The 21,166-nt window shown below is 38.8% G+C and overlaps 1 protein-coding gene across 36 annotated transcripts in view; it reads right to left on the reverse strand.

The window, feature by feature from the left end:
- Positions 1 to 21,166, reverse strand: part of ADGRL2 (adhesion G protein-coupled receptor L2) — a 218,191-nt gene that overhangs the window by 52,745 nt on the left and 144,280 nt on the right. For 26 of the 36 annotated variants that reach the window (XM_056532584.1, XM_056532580.1, XM_056532603.1 and 23 more), the window contains exons 5-6: positions 12,723 to 12,737; positions 10,984 to 11,784 (exon numbers count right to left, since the gene is read on the reverse strand). In XM_056532584.1, coding sequence (XP_056388559.1) covers positions 10,984 to 11,784; positions 12,723 to 12,737 — 816 coding nt within the window. Of the gene's footprint in view, positions 1 to 10,983; positions 11,785 to 12,533; positions 12,602 to 12,722; positions 12,738 to 21,166 lie in introns of all 36 variants that reach the window. The other 10 variants (XM_056532585.1, XM_056532604.1, XM_056532579.1 and 7 more) reach the window with 2 other exon arrangements.

The raw sequence follows: 21,166 nt of genomic DNA on the forward strand, positions 1-21,166 counted from the left end.
ATACATAATGTTATATTTTAATAGTTCATACAATTACGCACGCAGCGATACTAAATATGTTTATTTTTATTATGTTTACATGTTTTTATATATAAAAAGGGGTGATTTGAACTTTTAACATGGAAGGGTGTGTGTCTTTTAAACTTTTATAAAAAAAAAACATTTTTTAAGACTTTATTAGACTTTTAGGAGGAATCATTAGATTCCTCATACAGATCAATAGAGTTCTATTGAACTCCATTGATCTGTGTGCTCTGTGATCCATTGATAGAGCCTAGTCCAGCCAGGATCTATCAATGACAGAACCACGGACAGCAGGAAGCAGAGGTAAACCCTCCGGATACCTCTATAGTGGATCCACCCCACTAGCCCACCAGGGAGCATTCACATGTCAGCTTTGTATGGAGTGGGCACGAGTTGGGAGCCCGCTCCATACTGACTGCTGAGCGCTGTCGCGCTTGTCAGGTCCGGCCCTGCTTGCCCAATGCAGGGCTAAGGGCCGGAAAAATTCACCTGCCCGGTGTCCGGAACTGCATGTCCTGGGCATCGGGTGATAGGAATTCCACATCCCTGATATCTATCTATCTCATATCTATCTATCTCTCATATCTCTACCTAGCGATGATATAAAAATAATTTATATCGTAGCTAGGTATAAATTTACCTTTTATATCAATATCTATGTATTTTTCTCTCTCTATTTATGTTTATTCATCTCTCTAATATCTCTTGGTCTCTTGTCATCTATCCCATATATACCTCTATATCTAAAGCTATACTTTAATCCATTTATGTTTAGCTATTTCATATATGTATATTGAATATCTAAGGCTATGTTTACACTGCATTAATGCAGAACAATTTAGGCATACATTGGTATCCCATCAACACAGGAATGCATACATATACCACAGCACAGCACAATAGGACCAATTCACTTTAATGTCCTGTGGGCAGTCAGGTAGGGCCTACGTTTACGCCGCTTCCCACATTAACATGTTTATTTAGCGGAACTCAGTAAAGCAGCAGACCACACTATTAAAGGGGTACTTCGGTGGAAAACTTTTTTTCCTAATCAACTGGTGCCAGGAAGTTAAACAGATTTGTAAATGACTTCTATTTCAAAATATTAATCCTTCCAGTACTTATCAGTTGCTGTATGCTCCAGAGGAAGTTGTGTAGTTCTTTCCAGTCTAACCACAGTGCTCTCTGCTGCCACCTCTGTCCATGTCAGGAACTGTCCAGAGCAGGATAAGTTTGCTATGGGAATTTCTTCCTGCTTTGGACAGTTCCTGACATGGACAAAGGTGTCAGCAGAGAGCATTGTGGTCAGACTGAAAACAACTCAACTTCCTGTGGAGCATACAGCAGTTGCTAAGTTGTCTTAAATGGCTCAAATGTAGTAACTAGCTAAGTTCCCCCCATTAGAGTGAGTCTGGTAGCTGCATTGCACCATGGCATATGTCAGCATCTCTTTGACAGGATGCGGATTGTAGACTACATTTATGCAGAGTGGACCCAGCCTGATCTCTTTATCTCATATCTGTTATTTTATGTAAAATGTACACAAAAATGCACAACCTTAACTTTCTCCTTTTGGGGAAATCTTTTCAAATCTACTGAACTGTGCAATAAAAGAAAAAAATATATATAACATTTGAACCGCCAACATGTTCAGGATCCATGTTATTCGAGCATGAAACCACACTGGTGTATTCCTGACCAATGTAGTAATTAAGCCGTACCAAAAACACATACTTAGTACAGTATACCCAAATTCTGACCTAACAGATAAATCACTGAGTTTAAGGGGGGAAAAAAAAGTAATAAAAAGAAAAGAAACAAAAAAAAAATAATAAAAAAGTTAAATTACAATATTTCTCATGCAATACATCTTGACACCTCAAAAAATATTTAAACCTTAGTTGTACAGATGCTGCCATGGTTATCTGGAACACCTTAACCTAACACCTTTGGCATATCCTAATGTATTAGAGATTATTATTTTATTATTTATTTTTATTGTGCCCTTGGTACCAGTAATTGTGGAGTAATGTTAAAGGGGTACTCCGCCTCTACACATCTAATCCCCTATCCAAATGATAGGGGATAAAATGTCTGATCGCGGGGTTCCCGCTGCTGAGACCCACGTGATCTCTGTGCAGCCCCCGGCATTCTAAAACAGTATGTTTGGAACGCTGGGTTCCCGCGGCGGTGGTTGTGATGTCACGCCACACCCCCTCCATTCATGTCTATGGGAGAGGGGGGGGTGTAGCATGGGGTGGGACCCCCGCGATCAGACATCTTATCCCCTATCCTTTGGACAGGGCATAAGAAGTCTAGGGGCGGAGTACCCCGTTAAAATTAGGTTTGTGCAACTTGTTTGGATATTTTATCTCAACTTCAGGAGTTCTATATTGTAATGCATCAGGGATCAATATGACACTGGCTACATTTGTACCTTATGTATATGTGTATCTATCACATATATATATATATATATATATATATATATATATATAAATAAAAATACATACATACACATATATATATATATATATATATATATATATATATATATATATTTATACCTATACACACACACACACACACACACACATACATACATATATACACCTAGATTTTGTATAACCTTGGCGATGGAATACAATTTTTTTGCGCCCTCGACATCCATCACAGTTCATCAAAATTCTCCAAATTATCACTAATCGCAATTTTGAATTATTATTTTTTTTATTTCATTTTTTATTCAAAGCATGGGAGAAGTAATGATGAAATTTGGCAAACTGCTATTAGCGCCATCATTAGGCCCATGTCCCCCAGCACGTTGAACTGATTAGTGTATATTAAATCACTCAGATGTGTATTAAAATTAGCAGCATTACATTAGCCTGGATTCCAGGTAATTCTTGAAACATGTAGGTTATTTTTATCCCCCGAGATCAGCATTGATAACAGGACTTTTGACAGCTTCCCCTGGTCGTATAATTAGGTAGCAAAGTAGCAATCAAACGGATACGGCACGCTCCGGCTCGCGTCTGCCTACTTGATTATGGGAACAATAAAAAAATATTTCTCAAGATTAGATATCATCATGATCTCTGATACTCGGTAGGAGATATTATTAGGTTAGTGAATATAGGGAGACTCACCTTCATATACTAAACCATCACATAATTGAATGGCACATTGGCGTACCTTGATAGCGGTGCACCGGGATACAAGGGTTTATGCCATTGGCTAACACTAGGATGGGGCTGGCAATGTTTTCAGCTACTTTTGCAAAGTGCTCAAAAATGAGTCACATTTTACGCAACCCTTAAGACTAGCTCACTTAAAATAAATACATTTTAAAAAATATAGCTTTTCTGGGCAAACATATGGGCAGAAAAGCTATATTTTTTTTTATGTATTTATTTTAAGTAGTCAAAAAAACAGGGCACATGCATACACGTATGCAAAAAATCTCCTAAACAAAAATAAATGATTTAATAAAAAAAAAAAAAAAAACACACCAAAATAAATAAAATCAGGTAATATTGTTTCTGTTATAAATTATAAGACAAATCCAGTCTCAGTAGTTCGTTGTTCAACTCCGAGGTTCAGGGTTCGAATTCAAGGGCAACATTTTAAGATTATTATTTTTTTTTTGTTTGTTTAATCATAAACATATGATTAAACACACTCAAATTGGTTTCCTCCAGGTTCTTTAGCTTCCACCCACATGCCAAAAAATATATGTCTAAATTAAACGACTATGAACCTGGTCCTCCCGCTTGTGTGCGAGGCACCAAGTTCAGATTGTAAGTGGGCCCCAAAGGGTACAGGGATTTTTGTGAGTGACAGTGATCCCTGCAGAATATGCTGGAGCTAGATCAGGAATGGGGGGGTATTGCACAAAAAAAATGTAAACAAAGAAATAATTAGAAAGTTGAATATTATTTCAAATTATTTCTGAAAAAAAAAAAAAAAAGAATATACTCTACGAATGTGAGAAATTTAACAGAATGAAAAAAAATTATTTTTGAAAAATCTTGTTAATATCGGTGCATAAAAGGCATTTAAATTGTGCCAGAGCTTTGTTAATTCGTGCTTGGGAATTCACCGACCACTAAATTTCCAAAAGGGGGAAAAAAATAAGTTGATGGGGATACGAGGGAATGTGAGGACAAAGCCAAGGTACCAGAAACCAATGTTCCAAGGACAGAATTGTAGAATGCACAGAAGGAATCTCATATCACACAGTATCACTTGCGCAGCCCTCATCCGCTTTGCCGTAGCCACCAGAACTAGCAAAGCTCGCACCCTGATCTATCCTCCATATGTTGCTTGGATGATTCCCGAGCACTTTGGCTCAAATCCGTCCCTATCTAAAATTGGGTCTCCAAACTTTTATTTTTTTCTTCGAATAAAAACATCACTCGTGTGTGTGACCCTGGCTTTCTAGAAAAGGTGCAGTCAACTCAAAATTGCTTTTAAATAAATATTAAATGAGCACAAATGACATGACTTAAGTGACACTAACACCCCCAAGAATATTGGAGCAGACGGTGAAGCTGAGTTCCCTGTGAGGTTAGACATGCATGCATTATTCAGATGTGGCACACTGTGGAATAATATAGTGATTTTTGTTAAAGTGAGTCCATTACCTACAAGTTAAAAAAAAAAAAAAAAAAAAAAAAAAAAAAAAAGCTAAATGAAATCATAAAACAGTAAAGAAGCACTCTGTGAGGGACAGGAGGGGGGAAAACCCAACAGAGTGAGGGCCTCGTATTTAAGAGAGGCTTGTAGAATAATAAAAGTTCACCGTTGTGGTTGCTCAAAAAGGGGAGGATCTGAAGGATGCAGATTTGGATATAAAAAAGGGTGAGCATGGCAGAAGAGTCCCACCAAATGAGGAGAAGACACAGGGTGAACACCATAGTAGTTGACACACAAGCTGCTGATTGTGATCATAATGGAGTAACAGGGCTTAGGGTGTCTTTGCACACTTAGATTTTCTTGAACAAAAAAATAATGGCATTAAAAAAGAAAACGTCTTAAATGGGCACTGTCAGATACAAAAACTTTTGATATGTTGTAAACCAATAGGTTTTGCAATTGCTTTTATTAGAAAATTTTCAGTATTTCATACTGAAAAAGTCAAACAACTGCACCCCCCTCCCCCCACCTGCTTGGACACATACTAGTCCTGCTGTGTCCATGCGTCATCACCTATGTCATGGACACACTTCCTTGATTGACAGCTGTGAGCGCAGGGCTCACAGCTGGAGAAAAAATTCTCCCACTGTCAGCGAAGACAAGCTGGGAGTTGTAGTTTTGCTAATGCTAGGGGAGATATGAGCAGACAGCATACTGAGGTAGGGGGCGGAGACCTGCACTGTGAGGCCACGCCCCTTCCCTTTTTAGAGGAATTCAGACTAGTAAGCTAAATTAAAAGTGTAATAAAAAATATCCTTTATTAGTGTCCTCTGTTTATGACCCATTTTTTGGGTTCAAAAACTGTATTGAAAAAAAAAAAAAAAAAAACCTGTGAGAACACGTACTTATTCTACATTTGGCTATAGGGCCCATGGATCCATGCTCTGTCTCTGATTAACCCACTAGAATCACCATCTCGGAGAGCATGCAAATCAAAAAAAAATTGCCACGACAGTGTTCAATGTCCTGGTGATTAACATGTCAAAAAAATTTCTCTCGACGATTGTAGAAATTCTCTCTATGCGTTTCAATCCTATGTTTTAGAGTGACATGTCACTTTCTGTTTTTTTACTGAAAGATTCTTATTTTAATATGTAAGAATTAAATGCTAAGTCTTACTGGACCTGTCATTCTGGGAGCTGGACCTTTCACTTTCTTCATTTCCTATGTCTACGGGGAATAGCGGCTCCTTGCATCCGTGCTTCCGGACCCTACCCCAGTGCCTGCTGCTGTTCAGAGTAGTGAGCTGATCCATGACTGTTTTTCTTTCTTTTCTGTTACTTAAAGGGGAACTCTGCCCCTAGACATGTTCTGTCCTATACAAAGGATAATGGACAAGATGTCTGACCGCGGGGGGTCCAGCTGGACCCTCGCGATCAGACATCTTATCCCCTATCCTTTGTATAGGGGATAAGATGTCTAGAGGCTGAGTTCCCCTGTAAGAAATATCAATGTAAACTGCAAAAAGGCTTAAAGGGTACCTCTCATCAAAAAAACTTTTGATATATTATAGATTAATGTATGCAGAATAACTTTACAATTGCATGTTATTAAAAAATATGCTTCTTTCTATTTAATTTTCCACTTTGAAGAAATGACCACTAGGGGTCTCCCTACCAGTCCTGGCAGCAAGCATTTCAGACTCATGCTGGAGTCCTAAACACTACGAGCTGCCAGTCTGCTTTGTTCGCAAAGGAGAACACTCAGAGCTGCCAGCCTGCTTTGTTCACAGCCTGTTTGGCTGTGAACAAAGCAGGCTGGCAGCTCTGAGTGTTTAGGACTCCAGCATGAGTCAGAAATGCTTGCCAACGGGACTGATCGGGAAAAATACAATAGAAAGAAGCATATTTTTCATTAACATGCTATTGGAAAGTTATTCAACATTCATTAATCTAAAATATATCAAAAGTTTATTTGATGAGAGGTACCCTTTAACAAAAAAACTCTAGAAATTTCCAAAATTAAAAAACAAACAAAAATAAAAAAAACACAACATTTTACTGCAGAAATTCCTTGGTTACACAGTAGACCAAGACCTTGTTTTATGACCTTACAAGAATACAGAGACTGTGGAAGGGAACATAAATTAAAATGAAATTAGAGCGAGTGCAGCCACTGTATAATTGGTGAGTGGGGAGCAAGCGTACGCAGATAGCGGCACAGGGCAGAAGTGATAGTAAACCATTGACACTTCAACAGCTTGTGGTTAAAACATTTCTGAATCTGGAAAACTATGAGTAAAAACATCTGGGATCTACTGGAGGCAGAGAAATCAGGAAAAAAAACGATGTTCTCCAAAAGGACAAAAAAAGAAAACACCAACCTAGGCAGTACAGACTCAAAAATAACCTTTTTGAGACTTACTTAACACACCGTAATAACGGGGCAATAATAAAAGAGTCAATGATTTCGATAACACCTACAGCCATGGCCAAAGGTTTTCAGACTGATAAATTTTGGGTTTCATGCAGTTTGCTGCTTGAGAGTTTTTAGATCCTGTAGTCTGTTTTTATGATATTCTAAAGTACAATTATACGCAATTCCTATTTTTTTTTTATACTTTTATTGACAAATACAACAAGATTATGCCAAGACTTAATATTTACAGTAAATGATAACAAGAAGAAGAAAAGAATAAGTGGCACCGATACCTTGCGGATGCAGTCTCACGAGATGGACGGTGTCTTACTAGGTCAGGTAGCTAGTTAATCCAGCCGCGGATGTGCTAGGACAAGTAGAATATTGATCATTGATATGCACAACGAAGAAACAAACAGGCATCCTGCACTCACCGCTCAAACACTGGTCAGTTGGCTCCCATCTCGGGCTGCTCTTCCGGTATGGTGGTCAAGGTAGTGTGGGGCGCTCAGAGGAGCAGCCTGAGATGGGAGCCGACTGACCAGAGTTTGAGCGGTGAGTGCAGGACGCCTGTTTGTTTCCACGTTGTACATATCAATATTTACAGTGTTGACTCTTTCTTCTTTAAAGGGATTCTCCACTGGGAAAACATTTTTTTTTTAAATTTAAATCAACTGGTGCAAGAAAGTTAACCATATATATATATATATATATATATATATATATATATATATATATATATATATATATGCTTCTGTATGCTCCACAGGAAGTTTTTTTCTTTTTGAATTTCCTTTTTGTCTGACCACAGTGATCTCTGCTGACACCTCTGTCCATTTTAGGAACTGTCCAGAGTAGGAGCAAATCCTCATAGAAAACCTACCCTGCTCTGGACAGTTCCTAATATGGACAGAGGTGTCAGCAGAGAGCACTGTGGTCAGACAGAAAGTAAATATTCAAAAAGAAAAGAACTTCCTGTGGAGCATACAGAAGCTTATAAGTACTAGAAGGATTAAGATTTTTTTTATAGAAGTAATTTACAAATCTGTTTAACTTTCTGTCATCAGTTGATTTAAAAAAAATGTTTTTTTTTTAGTGGAGTATCCCTTTAAGGCTAGGTTCACATTGCCGTTTGCATCCGACCCGTTAAGGGTCCAATTGGCGCTCTTGTCTTCTTTTTTTGCAAACAGCTACTGCCGGGTCCCGACGGACCCCACTCACTTGCAAGGGGGTCAGTCAGTGACCCCAAAATTTTACAGGAATATAGCAGAGCAAAAAAGCATTTGCACTATTTTTTCTCCACTAAACTCCCGTCGTTCTGATTGAATTGCCAAAGGAACTTCGAATAGCGGAGTCTGACGACAATGTGAATAAGCCCTTAGACTTCTTCAGTTCACACAGGCATGCTGTATAGCAGCTTATGGGCCAAATCCAAAGACTGATGGTTACCCATTCTTGCCTAATCCGTGCTTGTATTTGCTTGTCTGCCCGCTTTTTGAGGATTGACCACGGGTTCTCAGTGGGATTGATATCTGCAGAGTTTCCCGGTCATAGACACAAAATTTCAATGTTTTAGTTACCAATACTTTGTTATCACTTTAGCCTTGTGACGAGATCTCCATCACGCTGGGAAAAGAATTGTTCATCACCAAATTTCTCCTGAATTGTTGGTAGAAGTGGCTCTTGTAGGGTTTCTAGATTCTTTATTCATGGCATTGTGAGCGAGCCCACTCCATTGTATAAAAGCCACCCCACACATGAATGTTCTCAGGAGGATTTACTGTTGGAATGATACAGAACTCATGGTAGACCTTGTCATGGTTACATTTCCTTCTCCGGACAATCATTATTTTCAGATGTCACAAAGTCTGAAGGGGGCTTTATCAGAGAAAATAACTTTATTCCAGTCCTCTGCATCCCAATCACTATAATTCCTTGATGTTTTACTTATTTTCCTTGTTGATGCCCCTCTTGACACGAGCATCTGCAAAATCCTTTGCCTCACTCTGCGCTCAAATGCACTGACACCTGCCGGCTGCCATTTCTGATCACCCTCTGCACCGTTGTTAGACCAATCCCATAGCTAAATCCTCTTTAGGAACATCTCCCGAAAACAACTACTCCCAACGATCCAAGCGGCACTTTGGTGATTACTTCCTCCAGCATGATGGAGACCATGTCACGAGGTAAACGTGATAACTAAAAGGATTGGTGAACAAAACATTGACATTCTGAATCAATGGTCAGGAAACTCCTAAGATCTCAATTCCATTAAGAACCTGTGATCAATCCTTAAAAAGCAGGTGGACTTCCAAAAATAGAGAAGAATGGACTAGGATAGAATGGGTCGTCAACAGTCAGGATTTGGCCAAGGGGATATCCACCATAGCAGGACGAATTGCAAAAGTCTTGAAAGAGAAGAAGGGTCTTAAAGTGCTGTAAATATTGATTTCGAACAATGTAACCAAGTCCACCACCAGATGAGTGCTCATTAAAGGCTGGTAAGGCCAAAATACAACAATAATAATTATTATATATTATTCTTTTTATTACTATTATATATTATTTTTAGATATTACTATTAATAAATAATAATTGCACAAACTTTACGTATATGTCAATAAAAAAATGCTTAGAATTGTACTTCAGAATATCGTAGAAAGATTTGACTAAAAGATATAAAACCAATGAAGCAACAAAAGCAAATTTATGGCCACGACCACAGTCTCTAGTGTAAAAGTAAAAATAAATAAAAAATAAAAAAACATTCATTGAGGTCCATGAAGAAGACAAAATACAATACATGTGCCAACGGAGAAGACAATATATATATATATATATATATATATATATATATATATATATATACATACACACACACATAATACATGGTTTTAACGCCAGACACGGGCTGTCATCTAAAATCATTAGTTATTGCACAACATTTTTCAGAAGGCGTAACCCAAGATCAAGGGAATATTTATTTTCTTAAAATACAAGGCCCGACCTGCACACATTGTTGTCTTTACATCTTTTACAGAGCATCAAGCCAAGCATCCCTGCGTGTGGAGCTCACGTGTGAAAGTGACTGAGTCACACATGATTTCATGATCCATTTTAAACAAATACAGGCACCTTGTTTTAAGGTAAAAGAAAAAGAAAGGAAAAACAAAAAACACAGAAAAAAAAAATAATGGCACAGTAATAAAAGGATGCCAACAAAGTAACTAGTTTCACAGTATTGTTAAAAATAAATAAATAAAATAGAAAAAAAAATAAAAAAAATGAATAAAATTAATTAAAAATAAATGTATATATACACACACACACACACACACACACACACACACACACACACATACACATATACTAACTAAGCTAAAACGAGAAAGGCTTTGCTATGAACAATGTCTGGTGAAAATTATTTTGCAAAAAGTAAGACTGGGTTGTATCATGTTACTTTGTAAATTTTTCATAACTAGAAATTGGATTTTTTCAGTGTTTTCCAATCAGATCGCCTATAGCTGTTGCAAAACTACAATCCCCAGCATGCCCGGAGAGCCAACGGCTCTCCGGGCATGCTGGGGGTTGTAGTTTTTCAACAGCTGGAGGCAGTCTGATTGGGAAACACTGCTTTAAAGTTTATTTTTAAAGTTTATTTTACATTATTCAACACATTTTTCTTTTTAAAAGAGGTTAAGAAACTTCACACAGATAAGATAATGTTAACCTTTTCAACGTCATTTTTATCTTGATCAACACGGTTTACTATATAGTATAATAAATAAATAAATTACACACATCTGAAAAAAAATCGGACAAAAACTGAGAAAACTATATTGACCGCATTCTACCACAAAACAGCGAAGCTGTGCGAACAGACAGAAGACACATAGATCTTACCTTGGGCTAAGTCCTGAAGGATAAACTCTAGAGAGTATCGTAGAATGAAGTTGTTATTCCACACGTACAGCTGATTGTCCCTAGGGTTGTAATCCACAGCGGCAATGTATTGATACTGATTGGGGAACGGAATATCAACAGACTCTCCTCGGTTCAGCTTGGTGTTGAAGATGTAGTCAATTGTGTTCTTCCCGGTCTCGCTCTCGTTGTCTTGGTAGACCGACCGAACCACGTACAGGACCCCGCATATCATGAACGCGTTGGATGCTGCCCGCTTATCGTAGGCCGTTTCGAACGTTGCCTCAAATCGCAGGGTGTAAGGGTTTAACTGGCTGATCACGATCATCCCATTGTTTTGTTCCGTGGCGTAGATTACCCACAAGCCATTTTCATCGACCGCCAGGTCGATATCAGTTTTTCCGCCCCACCTGTACGGAGAGGTGTCATGGTAATTGGCATAATTTATAATCGCTTCCCCGCTCTTGATTCTAGTCCTCAAGTCGAACTTAACAATATTCCTTGTTCTTTCCTTGTTAAAAAACACCGCCCCATCGTAAACCACAAATCCAGTGCCGTCCACCCGGTTGGGAAGTTTATACGTTGTAGTCTGTCGGCCATTTTGAAAATCTTGCAAGGAGGCATATTCTATTAAAGTATCCGTGCGGTACGGAGTCCAGGGCATGAAATAAATTTTATCGGCAGCTTGAAGGGGGTCTTTGCACCAGGCACCTGCCTTCTGTTCAGCTTCAAAAATATATGGTGAGTCCACAACTCCTTTCAACACCCCAGGGCAAACAAAAACTAGTGAAAAGTAGAAAGAGGATTATTTCACACAACAGATAGTAACAAATTTTTATTTTTTTCTCTCAGTCAAGTTCATTAGAAATATTTCCAATATATAAAAAAAAAAAACAACAAACAAAATATATAAAACATAAAAAAAAGGTGACTTTAAAAAATTTGTTTTTGATGAAGAAATGTGACATTATAGTGCCAGACTAAGAAAACTACTAAAATTTACAATACATCACATTTTTAGTAAAGTAAATCGGATGACCTTAGTGGACCAAAAAGTATGAATTTTCTAAGCAGAAACCTTGTCAGACAATGAAAAACCACACACTGTTTTTATGTTGTTAAATAAAACACACGTGGATGGTTTTCCATTGGCGCTTCAAAAAGACGTATGGACTGAGGAAGGAAAGGAAAGCTTGAACATCTCAACAAAAAAGGAACACAACATTGATACAGCAATTCTGAGTTAGAGAGGTGTAAATATATATATAAAAAATAATTATAATAATATAAAAAAAAAACATAAAAGAAAACCAAAAACAAACAAAAACAGACAAATTGGAGCAATGGATGAAACAAAGCCTGTAAATGTAGCATGCTCAGGGAAGGAGTATAGGAAGCCAGGCAAAAAAGTACATGACTAACTAAAAATTAAAATAAATAAATAAAAAACAAAACGAAAATCAAATCACTTGGGGTTCAAGGAAGAGAGCAAGAAAACATTTCCCACAAGAAATGCAGAGACTGTGTCCCACCTATGTGACATATCCAGAACACTGTTTTATTAGCAGTCAACTTGTGTATGAAGTGTAGAAATGCAATCCTGCTGAATACAGAACGTCAGTGTTTAGGGATAAGGGGGATTGAGAAGGTTAACATCCATATGGCACATAACAGGGAGCTGGGTGGGTGGGAGGGAGGTTCGGGCTGTATTATTTATTTACCTTTTTGCTCCACTTCTATTTTAAGCATTGGAAGAGAAAGTGAAAAAGGGGTGCAAGGAGAAAAAAGAGAGATTAACATGAATGGACCATTTACTCGGTAGCTCAAGCAGTACACACACTAAAGAAGGGTCACAGCAAGAAATCCGCTAATTTGGATAAATGAAGAGACTGGAACACCTAGTGGGAGAAAGAGACGTTATACGAACAATGGCGGATGGGATTGGATGGAAAATTCTGACCATCTTTCAATGTGAAAGGGGATAGGTGGAAGGAAAGATATGCATCTCAACCCGCTAGGCCTCACATAACTAGCAGACAAAATGGCTTATCAACGGATTTCCGCAGCTGGCTCTTGCGAGCTACAAAACACCACATGTAGACATACGCAGGGTACTCTTTTGGTTCGAACATGAGAACCATTGTCGAATCAGTGGCCACACCGAGGCACAAGTGGTGGAATGGGCCTTAGTTATGTCACTGGTTCTAGTCTACGCTAGTACTGTATTACACAGTAAGGACAGGGCAGCATAAAAAATGGCTTCTTATACTAACCTAAATATACATTTCATTTTTTAATACAGGTAACCTAGGTATATGGTGGCCGATACCTAAAAGTAATAATTTCCAACTTGAAAAAAAAAAATCTTTGAGAAGACCATTCCCATAGCAGACAACATTTCAATGCCATTTTGGGTGCTCTTCTCAAATGAGTCTTATAGTGCTCAACTCATCTCCACTCCACTCCAAGTTATTAATGGTTTACATTTTCTGTAAAACCCCATCAATTCCCATTTGAAATGTGTAAAAAAAATTTGATTTAACAAAAATGTTTTTGATCATTTTCTAATCTAACTACGTATTCTCTCAATTTTTTTAAGCTTTTTTTTTTTAATCTATTACGTGTATCTAATATGACTATTGTTAGGGTATGTTTATAAGCTGCAGATTTTTACTTCCCTATTAAAGCTAACAAAGCTACAACACATCTGCTGCGTGTGAACACACGCTTAAGAAAACGTGCACACGGTGGACTTATTACTGATTTTCAAGCCCATTTGCACCAGTAAAAACTGCAGAGCATAAGATTCCTCCATGTGTGAGAAATCTTAACACATCTCTCCCACGTTTTTCCACACTGAAATTGACCTACGGCGTGGATATGTAAATCCAAAGCAAGTAAATTTTTGTGTTGGACTTCCAAAAATTACAGTTTTTTGCCCAATATACGTTTTTTTCCAACCACATACAGTTTAATGTAAACATGACTGTAAAGTTAATTTTATTAAGTTACTATTGTGCATGTATAAAAACAAGTTAGACAAAAAAAATAAAAAAAAATTGTTAAAATGTGTGGTAGATCTGCAAGCGGCAGTGTGCAGAGAATGTGCCATCTGCATTACACTACCATGCTGGTTTACGAACAAAAATAAACCGTGCTGTTAATTAGCGGAGCACTAGATTCCTTCTAAGAAAGGAAAAACAAAACAGATTTTAACATTTTGTGCTTTTAAAGTGTACTTTGTACCGAAACACATCAGGGGCACCGATTGGCGGATGCATCCAAATATTGGCACCCTAATGGCATGGCTGTGGCAGGGGACCAGAAGCCTCAATCTCAGATCTGTTTATTTATGATTAACCTGCCACAAAAGTACTTAATTAAAAGGAAAATGTAATTAAATCTTTTGTCTCATATCAATGTTCTAATTACTTTCCAATGCAATCTGCAACTTCTAAGCTGGCAACACACCTTTGGTTAAACACTTCTACGGCTAACAGCGACTACTCTAAACCCCCCCCCCCCCCCATATGTGTTCATCTAAATGTGCATGTAAATGGAGACAAGGAACAGAAGTCCCCTCTGGCCTCGACTCAGGCTAGGATCACAACTGCATCGGGGCTCTGTTTGGGCTGGAAAATGGAGCCGGATGGCCCACTGCATGATGGACACCAGCGGAGCCTGATAGACCCCTTTAACCTTAATGGGTTCCATCAAGTTTCTAACTGGTGTCTGTCATTTTACTGGACACATAACCGGACAAAGAAAAAAAATATAGTGCAAGAAACATTTTTTTCTTCGGTTATTTGAACAGATTCTGCCCAGAACATAGCCTTAGGATAGAGCATGTTGAAATCCACCAGACCTGTCATTCTTTACTAAGCATAAGCCAATGAGAGGTGGGGAACTCACGGCAACCCATCACATGGTCTGTCAGCTTTACCAAGATCAGATGGTTTGGCCGACAGCAAGTCCAACTATGCACGCTTCTTGGAAAACACATGTAATCTGAATAAATGGCAAGAGAGAAAGCTCCTACCTCGTCCTATCTCCTGAGCACGTGTCGGGCGTGTCTAAATTTAATAGGCCAACCCCTCATTATCCAACATCTGCTATGAGCTGGAAGTTGGGACACATACACATTACACGGTTGGCCAACTGTGCCGAAATCACCATTAATGTGTATGGCTACCATATTGCTCTCAACTCACCCCCAGAATTTGGCTGGAGGCCACAGCTCTACAGGCTCCCTGGCATGCCTTACCTACAAGAACTATTATCCTCTAAAAGCAATTTTTGGAAAAAAAAAATGATTACTGATATTTCTCTCATAGTTTTGGGAGATACGTTATAAGGAACGTTTCAGGTCTTCACGGAGCAATTAAAAAAAAATGTACCTTACAGCCATGGCCTGTAAATTTGGACAGCTCTCAGTTATAGTAAGTGACAGGATTACATGAAGGACTTCCCTCTCTATAACTAAATGCACGTGCAAAGCACCTGCAAATATTTTATGATGGGATATATAGGCAAGAACGTTAATAGGCCATAATAATATTGTTTAAACGCATTAGCCAAAATGCAGAGGGGGGCAATAAAAAAGAAAAAAAAGAAAACACACAAAAAATATGTCTCCAGTGTATATGAAATGTTAGGAAAGGACATTTACAATAACATACGTGAATTTTATATAACATTTTCCTGCCATACTGATGTCAATTTCTTAATGAATTAAAAACATGCACTGTCCATAATCCATAATAGTTTTGCTCAAACACAATAGCTAAAACGCAAAGGGGGCAATAAAAAGTGTCACCAGTGTATATGAAATGCTAGGAAGGAACGTTTAGAATAGCATGTGAATATATATTTCCTGCCATACGGATGTCATTTTCTTAATGAATTAAAAACACGCACTGTCAGGAACAATAGTTTAGACTGCAATGTCGCTGTCACCTCCACAGGTAGGCGTCAGAAATTATGCATATCTCAAGTTCCAATGAACTTTTCAAAATACAGTCTTACATTCAACCGTGAATCATACTAACCGATCAAGTTTTACTTAAAAAAATGTAAAAAAAAATATATATAAAAAAATATATATTACCAGTTACCTCCCACCGACTTGAATTTGGAATGTGAAAAAAAAAGAAAGAAAAACGCTCGCTACCTGTCACAATATTATTCTCATGAAATGAATGCTAGATTTAGCAGGTTAAAATATTATGCTAAGGTTCTGCGCCTCTCTGCTTGATCAAATAATCTTGTCCCTGCAAGAGTCGCTGTTGTAGATAACAAGAGAAAACGGCTACGTAGCATTGCAGGAGAGAGAAAAGAAGAGGATTCATTTTGTTGATTTATTTTTACGGAATTGGACACTGGTTAAGGGAACGGTAATGGGATCCTAGATTTGGGAAAATAATGGGATTTTTTTTTTTTTTTTTTTTTAACCCCCCTGCAACTTTTACCAAATGTTTTGCTTTAAAGGGGTACTCTGGCCATAAACATCTTATCCCCTAAAAAGGATAGGGATAGGGGATAAGATGTCTGATCTCCGGACTCCAGACCAGCAGCGCGGCGCTGTGAACACAGAAGCTTGGAGCGTGCAGCATTCATTCGGCATGGAGCGGAGTTCGCTCCATGCACCAGATGACTGGAGTGGACATTTTATCCTTTGGCTAGGGGATAATATATTTAGGGGCAGATTACTCTTTTAATAAAAAAAAAAGTGAACTGTTTAAAGGAGAAATCCAGTAAAAATGTAACTTCTCCCTTAGCCACAGTATGGGTAAAGTAGCTGATTATGAAGGGTCCGACCGCTGGGACCCCCGAGATCTCCAGAACGGGACCCCCGAGATCTCCAGAACGGGACCCGGCGCTCAGTGCGGAACACGTGCTGCAGACAGCACCCTCTCCATTTATTTATATGGGAGCGCCGAAAAGACCCGAGTACAGCACTTGGGCATCATTGGTGCTCCCATAGAAATGAATGGAGAGCACGTCCTCACAGAGAGCCGGGGTCCCGGAGATGGCGAGGTCCCAGCGGTCGAACCCAGCCCCCCCCCCGCGATAAGCTCATAATTCTCTATCCTGTGAAAAGGGGAAAAGTGCAGGGGGAAAACATAAGTACAGGAAGGATTAAGATTTTTTTTAATAGAAGTAATTATATCAAATATGTTTAACTTTCTGCCACCAGTTGATATAAAAGAAAAAAGGTTTTCACCGGAGTACCCCTTTAATAGGATAGTATAGGTCAGGTTGCCCTTATACATTAGATCGGTGATCTCCAACCTAGGACTCCACAACTGTTGCAAAACTACAACTCTCATCATGCCCTGACAGCCTTTGGCTGTCAGGGCATGGTGGGAGTTGTAGTTTTGCAAAACTGTACCCACTAAACTGCCCCATGGGGGCCCACCCCATTGTTGTGTCAGTATATATAATACTGCACACTGCCATACATGACCTGACATTAGATGTGGTTGTCTACAGGACATTGCATAGGATGCTAATCTTACTGCCCACAGGGCCTTTTAGACAGTGGCGGACATTCGGATTTAGCAGATAAAAATTGTCCGTTTAATTAAAAAGTGTGACATTTGCTAATCGGCATTCTATGGACTGGGGATTTAGGAGGTCAGCTGGACATTGAGGTTAAAGGGGTTATACAGAATTAATAACAGAACAGAACTGATTTCTTCAACAACAACAAAACAGCACCACTCTTGTCCTCTGTTTGGTCGTGGTATTGCAGCTCAGTTCCACTGAAGTGAATGAAGCCAAGGTGTAATACAACACACAACCTGAGGACAGGGGTGGCACTGTTTTTGAAAGAAATTAGCTGAATACCTATTTTAAGTGAATATCCAGGAGTAGAGCTAAGGCTGGGTTCACACTACGTTTTTCAACTACGGTTTCCGCATACGTTTTCTATCAAAAACCATATGGGAAAAAAACGGATGGAACAGTATGGGAAAAAGTAAACTGTATGCGTTTTTAAACAGTATACTGTTTTTAAAAGTGCATACTGTTCTGTCCGTTTTTATTTATAAAAAAAAAACGTTTTTGAAAATTTTGACCATTTTTAATGGGAGGGGTCTTGGGTGGGGACTTTAGGATGCAAATGCGCATGTGCAAAGAAAAAACGCATACGGTTTTGCCGTATGGAACCGTATACGTGCGTTTCCCATTGACGTCCATGTTAAAAAAAAAAAAAAAAGGTATGCGGTTGTAATACGGTTTTAAAACTGCAGTCAAAACTGTGGTCAAACACGGTTTGGAGTACTGTTTAAAAACGTATTGCAAGCAAAACCGTACGCAACCGTATGCATCAGGGTGCATACGGTTTGCAATGCTTTGCCTATGTATACAGTTTTCAATACTGTTCCATACGTTTTCACTAATGAAAACGTATGCGGGAACCGTTGTTGAAAAACGTAGAGTGAACCCAGCCTAAGTCTGGTATGGTAAACGTGGGCTTTATGAATACTAGAGAGCAATACAGCAGTTAGCATGGCTAATGTTTTGTATATCATAGTCATATCAATACCATATCTATTTGTAGGCTTCCTCCTAGACTGTAAGCTCTTGTGAGCAGGAACGTCACTCCTTGTTTAAATTTAGTGCCTAATATTTGCCTTTATTTGTTCCCTTAAAATTGTAAAATGCTGCAGAATCTGTTGGCGCTACCTGTCTCATACCTGTCTCATATCTACCGCCCGCCTATCTACCGCCCGCCTATCTACCTATCTGGTAAGTCAAAAAGCACCCTAACAGTATAGCACCAAGTGACAAGTCAGAAATTTGCACTGCTGCACAGCCAGCCATCCACCCACCCATTTAACAAACCAGTCACCCAGCTTCCCATCCAGTTAGCCAGTCACCCACCTAATCATTCATCTAGCCAGCATGCCAACCAAGCAGCCACCTACACCTAGATAGCTAGTTGCCTATCTAGCCAACAATACACCTAGCCACCTATCTAGCTAACCAGAGAGCTACCCTATACCTATTTAGCCAGTCAGGTAGTCAACTAGCCAGCCAGCCATTAACCCCTTAAGGACTCAGCCCATTTTGGCCTTAAGGACTCAGACAATTTAATTTTTACGTTTTCATTTTTTCCTCCTCGCCTTCTAAAAATCATAACTCTTTTATATTTTCATCCACAGACTAGTATGAGGGCTTGTTTTTTGCGTGACCAGTTGTCCTTTGTAATGACATCACTCATTATACCATAAAATGTATGGCGCAACCAAAAAACACTATTTTTGTGGGGAAATTAAAACGAAAAACGCTATTTTGCTAATTTTGGAAGGTTTTGTTTTCACGCCGTACAATTTATGGAAAAAATTACATGTGTTCTTTATTCTTAGGGTCAATACGATTAAAATGATACCCATTATTATATACTTTTATATTATTGTTGCGCTTATTTTTCCGTATAAGTGGCGGTATGGGGGCTCATTTTTGCGCCATGATCTGTACTTTTTTTTGATACCACATTTGCATATAAAAAACTTTTAATACACTTTTTATAAAAAAATTTTTAATAAAATGTATTAAAAAAGTAGGAATTTTGGACTTTTTTAATTTTTTTTCGTTCACGCCGTTCACCGTACGGGATCATTAACATTTTATTTTAATAGTTCGGACATTTACGCACGCGGCGATACCAAATATGTCTATAAAAAATGTTTTTTACGCTTTTTGGGGGTAAAATAGGAAAAAAACGGACGTTTTACTTTTTTATTGGGGGAGGGGATTTTTCACTTTTTTTTTACTTTTACTTTTAAATTTTTTTACATTTTTTTTACACTTGAATAGTCCCCATAGGGGACTATTCATAGCAATACCATGATTGCTAATACTGATCTGTTCTATGTATAGGACATAGAACAGATCAGTATTATCGGTCATCTCCTGCTCTGGTCTGCTCGATCTCAGACCAGAGCAGGAGACGCCGGGAGCCGCACGGAGGAAGGAGAGGGGACCTCCGTGCGGCGTTATGAATGATCGGATCCCCGCAGCAGCGCTGCGGGCGATCCGATCGTTCATTTAAATCGCGAACTCCCGCAGATGCCGGGATCTGTATTGATCCCGGCAACTGAGGGGTTAATGGCGGACGCCCGCGAGATCGCGGGCGTCGGCCATTGCCGGCGGGTCCCTGGCTGCGATCAGCAGCCGGGATCAGCCGCGCATGACATGGGCATCGCTCCGATGCCCGCGGTTATGCTTAGGACGTAAATGTACGTCCTGGTGCGTTAAGTACCACCTCACCAGGACGTACATTTACGTCCTGCGTCCTTAAGGGGTTAATATACAGTGCTGTACAAAATTAAACCTAAAAGTGAATGGGAATTTGTTCTTTTAAAATCTTAAAGCTTATGCAGAATAATAGAATTCTATGCAAAACATAAAACATGATAAACCTTTTGTTCATTAACCTCTCTTGCTTTCCACTTTTAAGAGAATAAAACCTTTTCCTGTGATTATTGTAATGAGCTTGTTCCGTGACAGTTTGATGAATGTCCCACGATATTAACAATCCCATGTATTCAATACTTATTAAAGTATGTATGTAGGCTCATGCATCCGTAACAATAATCCACCAAGTAAAAGGGGGGGGGAAAGAAAAAAAGCTATGCTTAATCCATAAAAACGCAATCAAAAACACTTAAAGGTCGGTCTATTCAGAGAAACATTTATTTTAATCTATCGACTAGAATATTAGGGTAAACAAATGATACGAACCATTAATCAATACAGAGAAGAAACGGAATACCGAGTGAACAGGCCTTCATTTTATGTACTCTAGAGCTAGGAAATGATCTTAGGATTCTGTGTAAGGCCATGTTCACATGGCCAAAAATGTGTGAAATATCTGCCAGAAGACACTGCGCATATTTACTTGATGCGGCGGCACTAGGAACGCTCAGAAATGTGCTGTCTCTAGAAGATAAATTATACCAATGCCCAGGAAATGGTGCTGGGTATTAATCAACAAAAAACACCAAACCCCACACCTGGAAAAAATCCCAGGTTGGGGTACAAAACACCTCTTGTGGTGCACCCTTCCTTTTAAAACTTCACTTTTATTGATTTTTTTTTTTTTAAATATATATAAATCTTGTGAGGGAAAAAGAAAATAGTAAATAGTCTCTAGAAG

The sequence above is a fragment of the Hyla sarda genome, chromosome 7 (genome assembly GCF_029499605.1).
Source record: "Hyla sarda isolate aHylSar1 chromosome 7, aHylSar1.hap1, whole genome shotgun sequence".
In the NCBI taxonomy this organism is placed as follows: Eukaryota; Metazoa; Chordata; class Amphibia; order Anura; family Hylidae; genus Hyla; species Hyla sarda.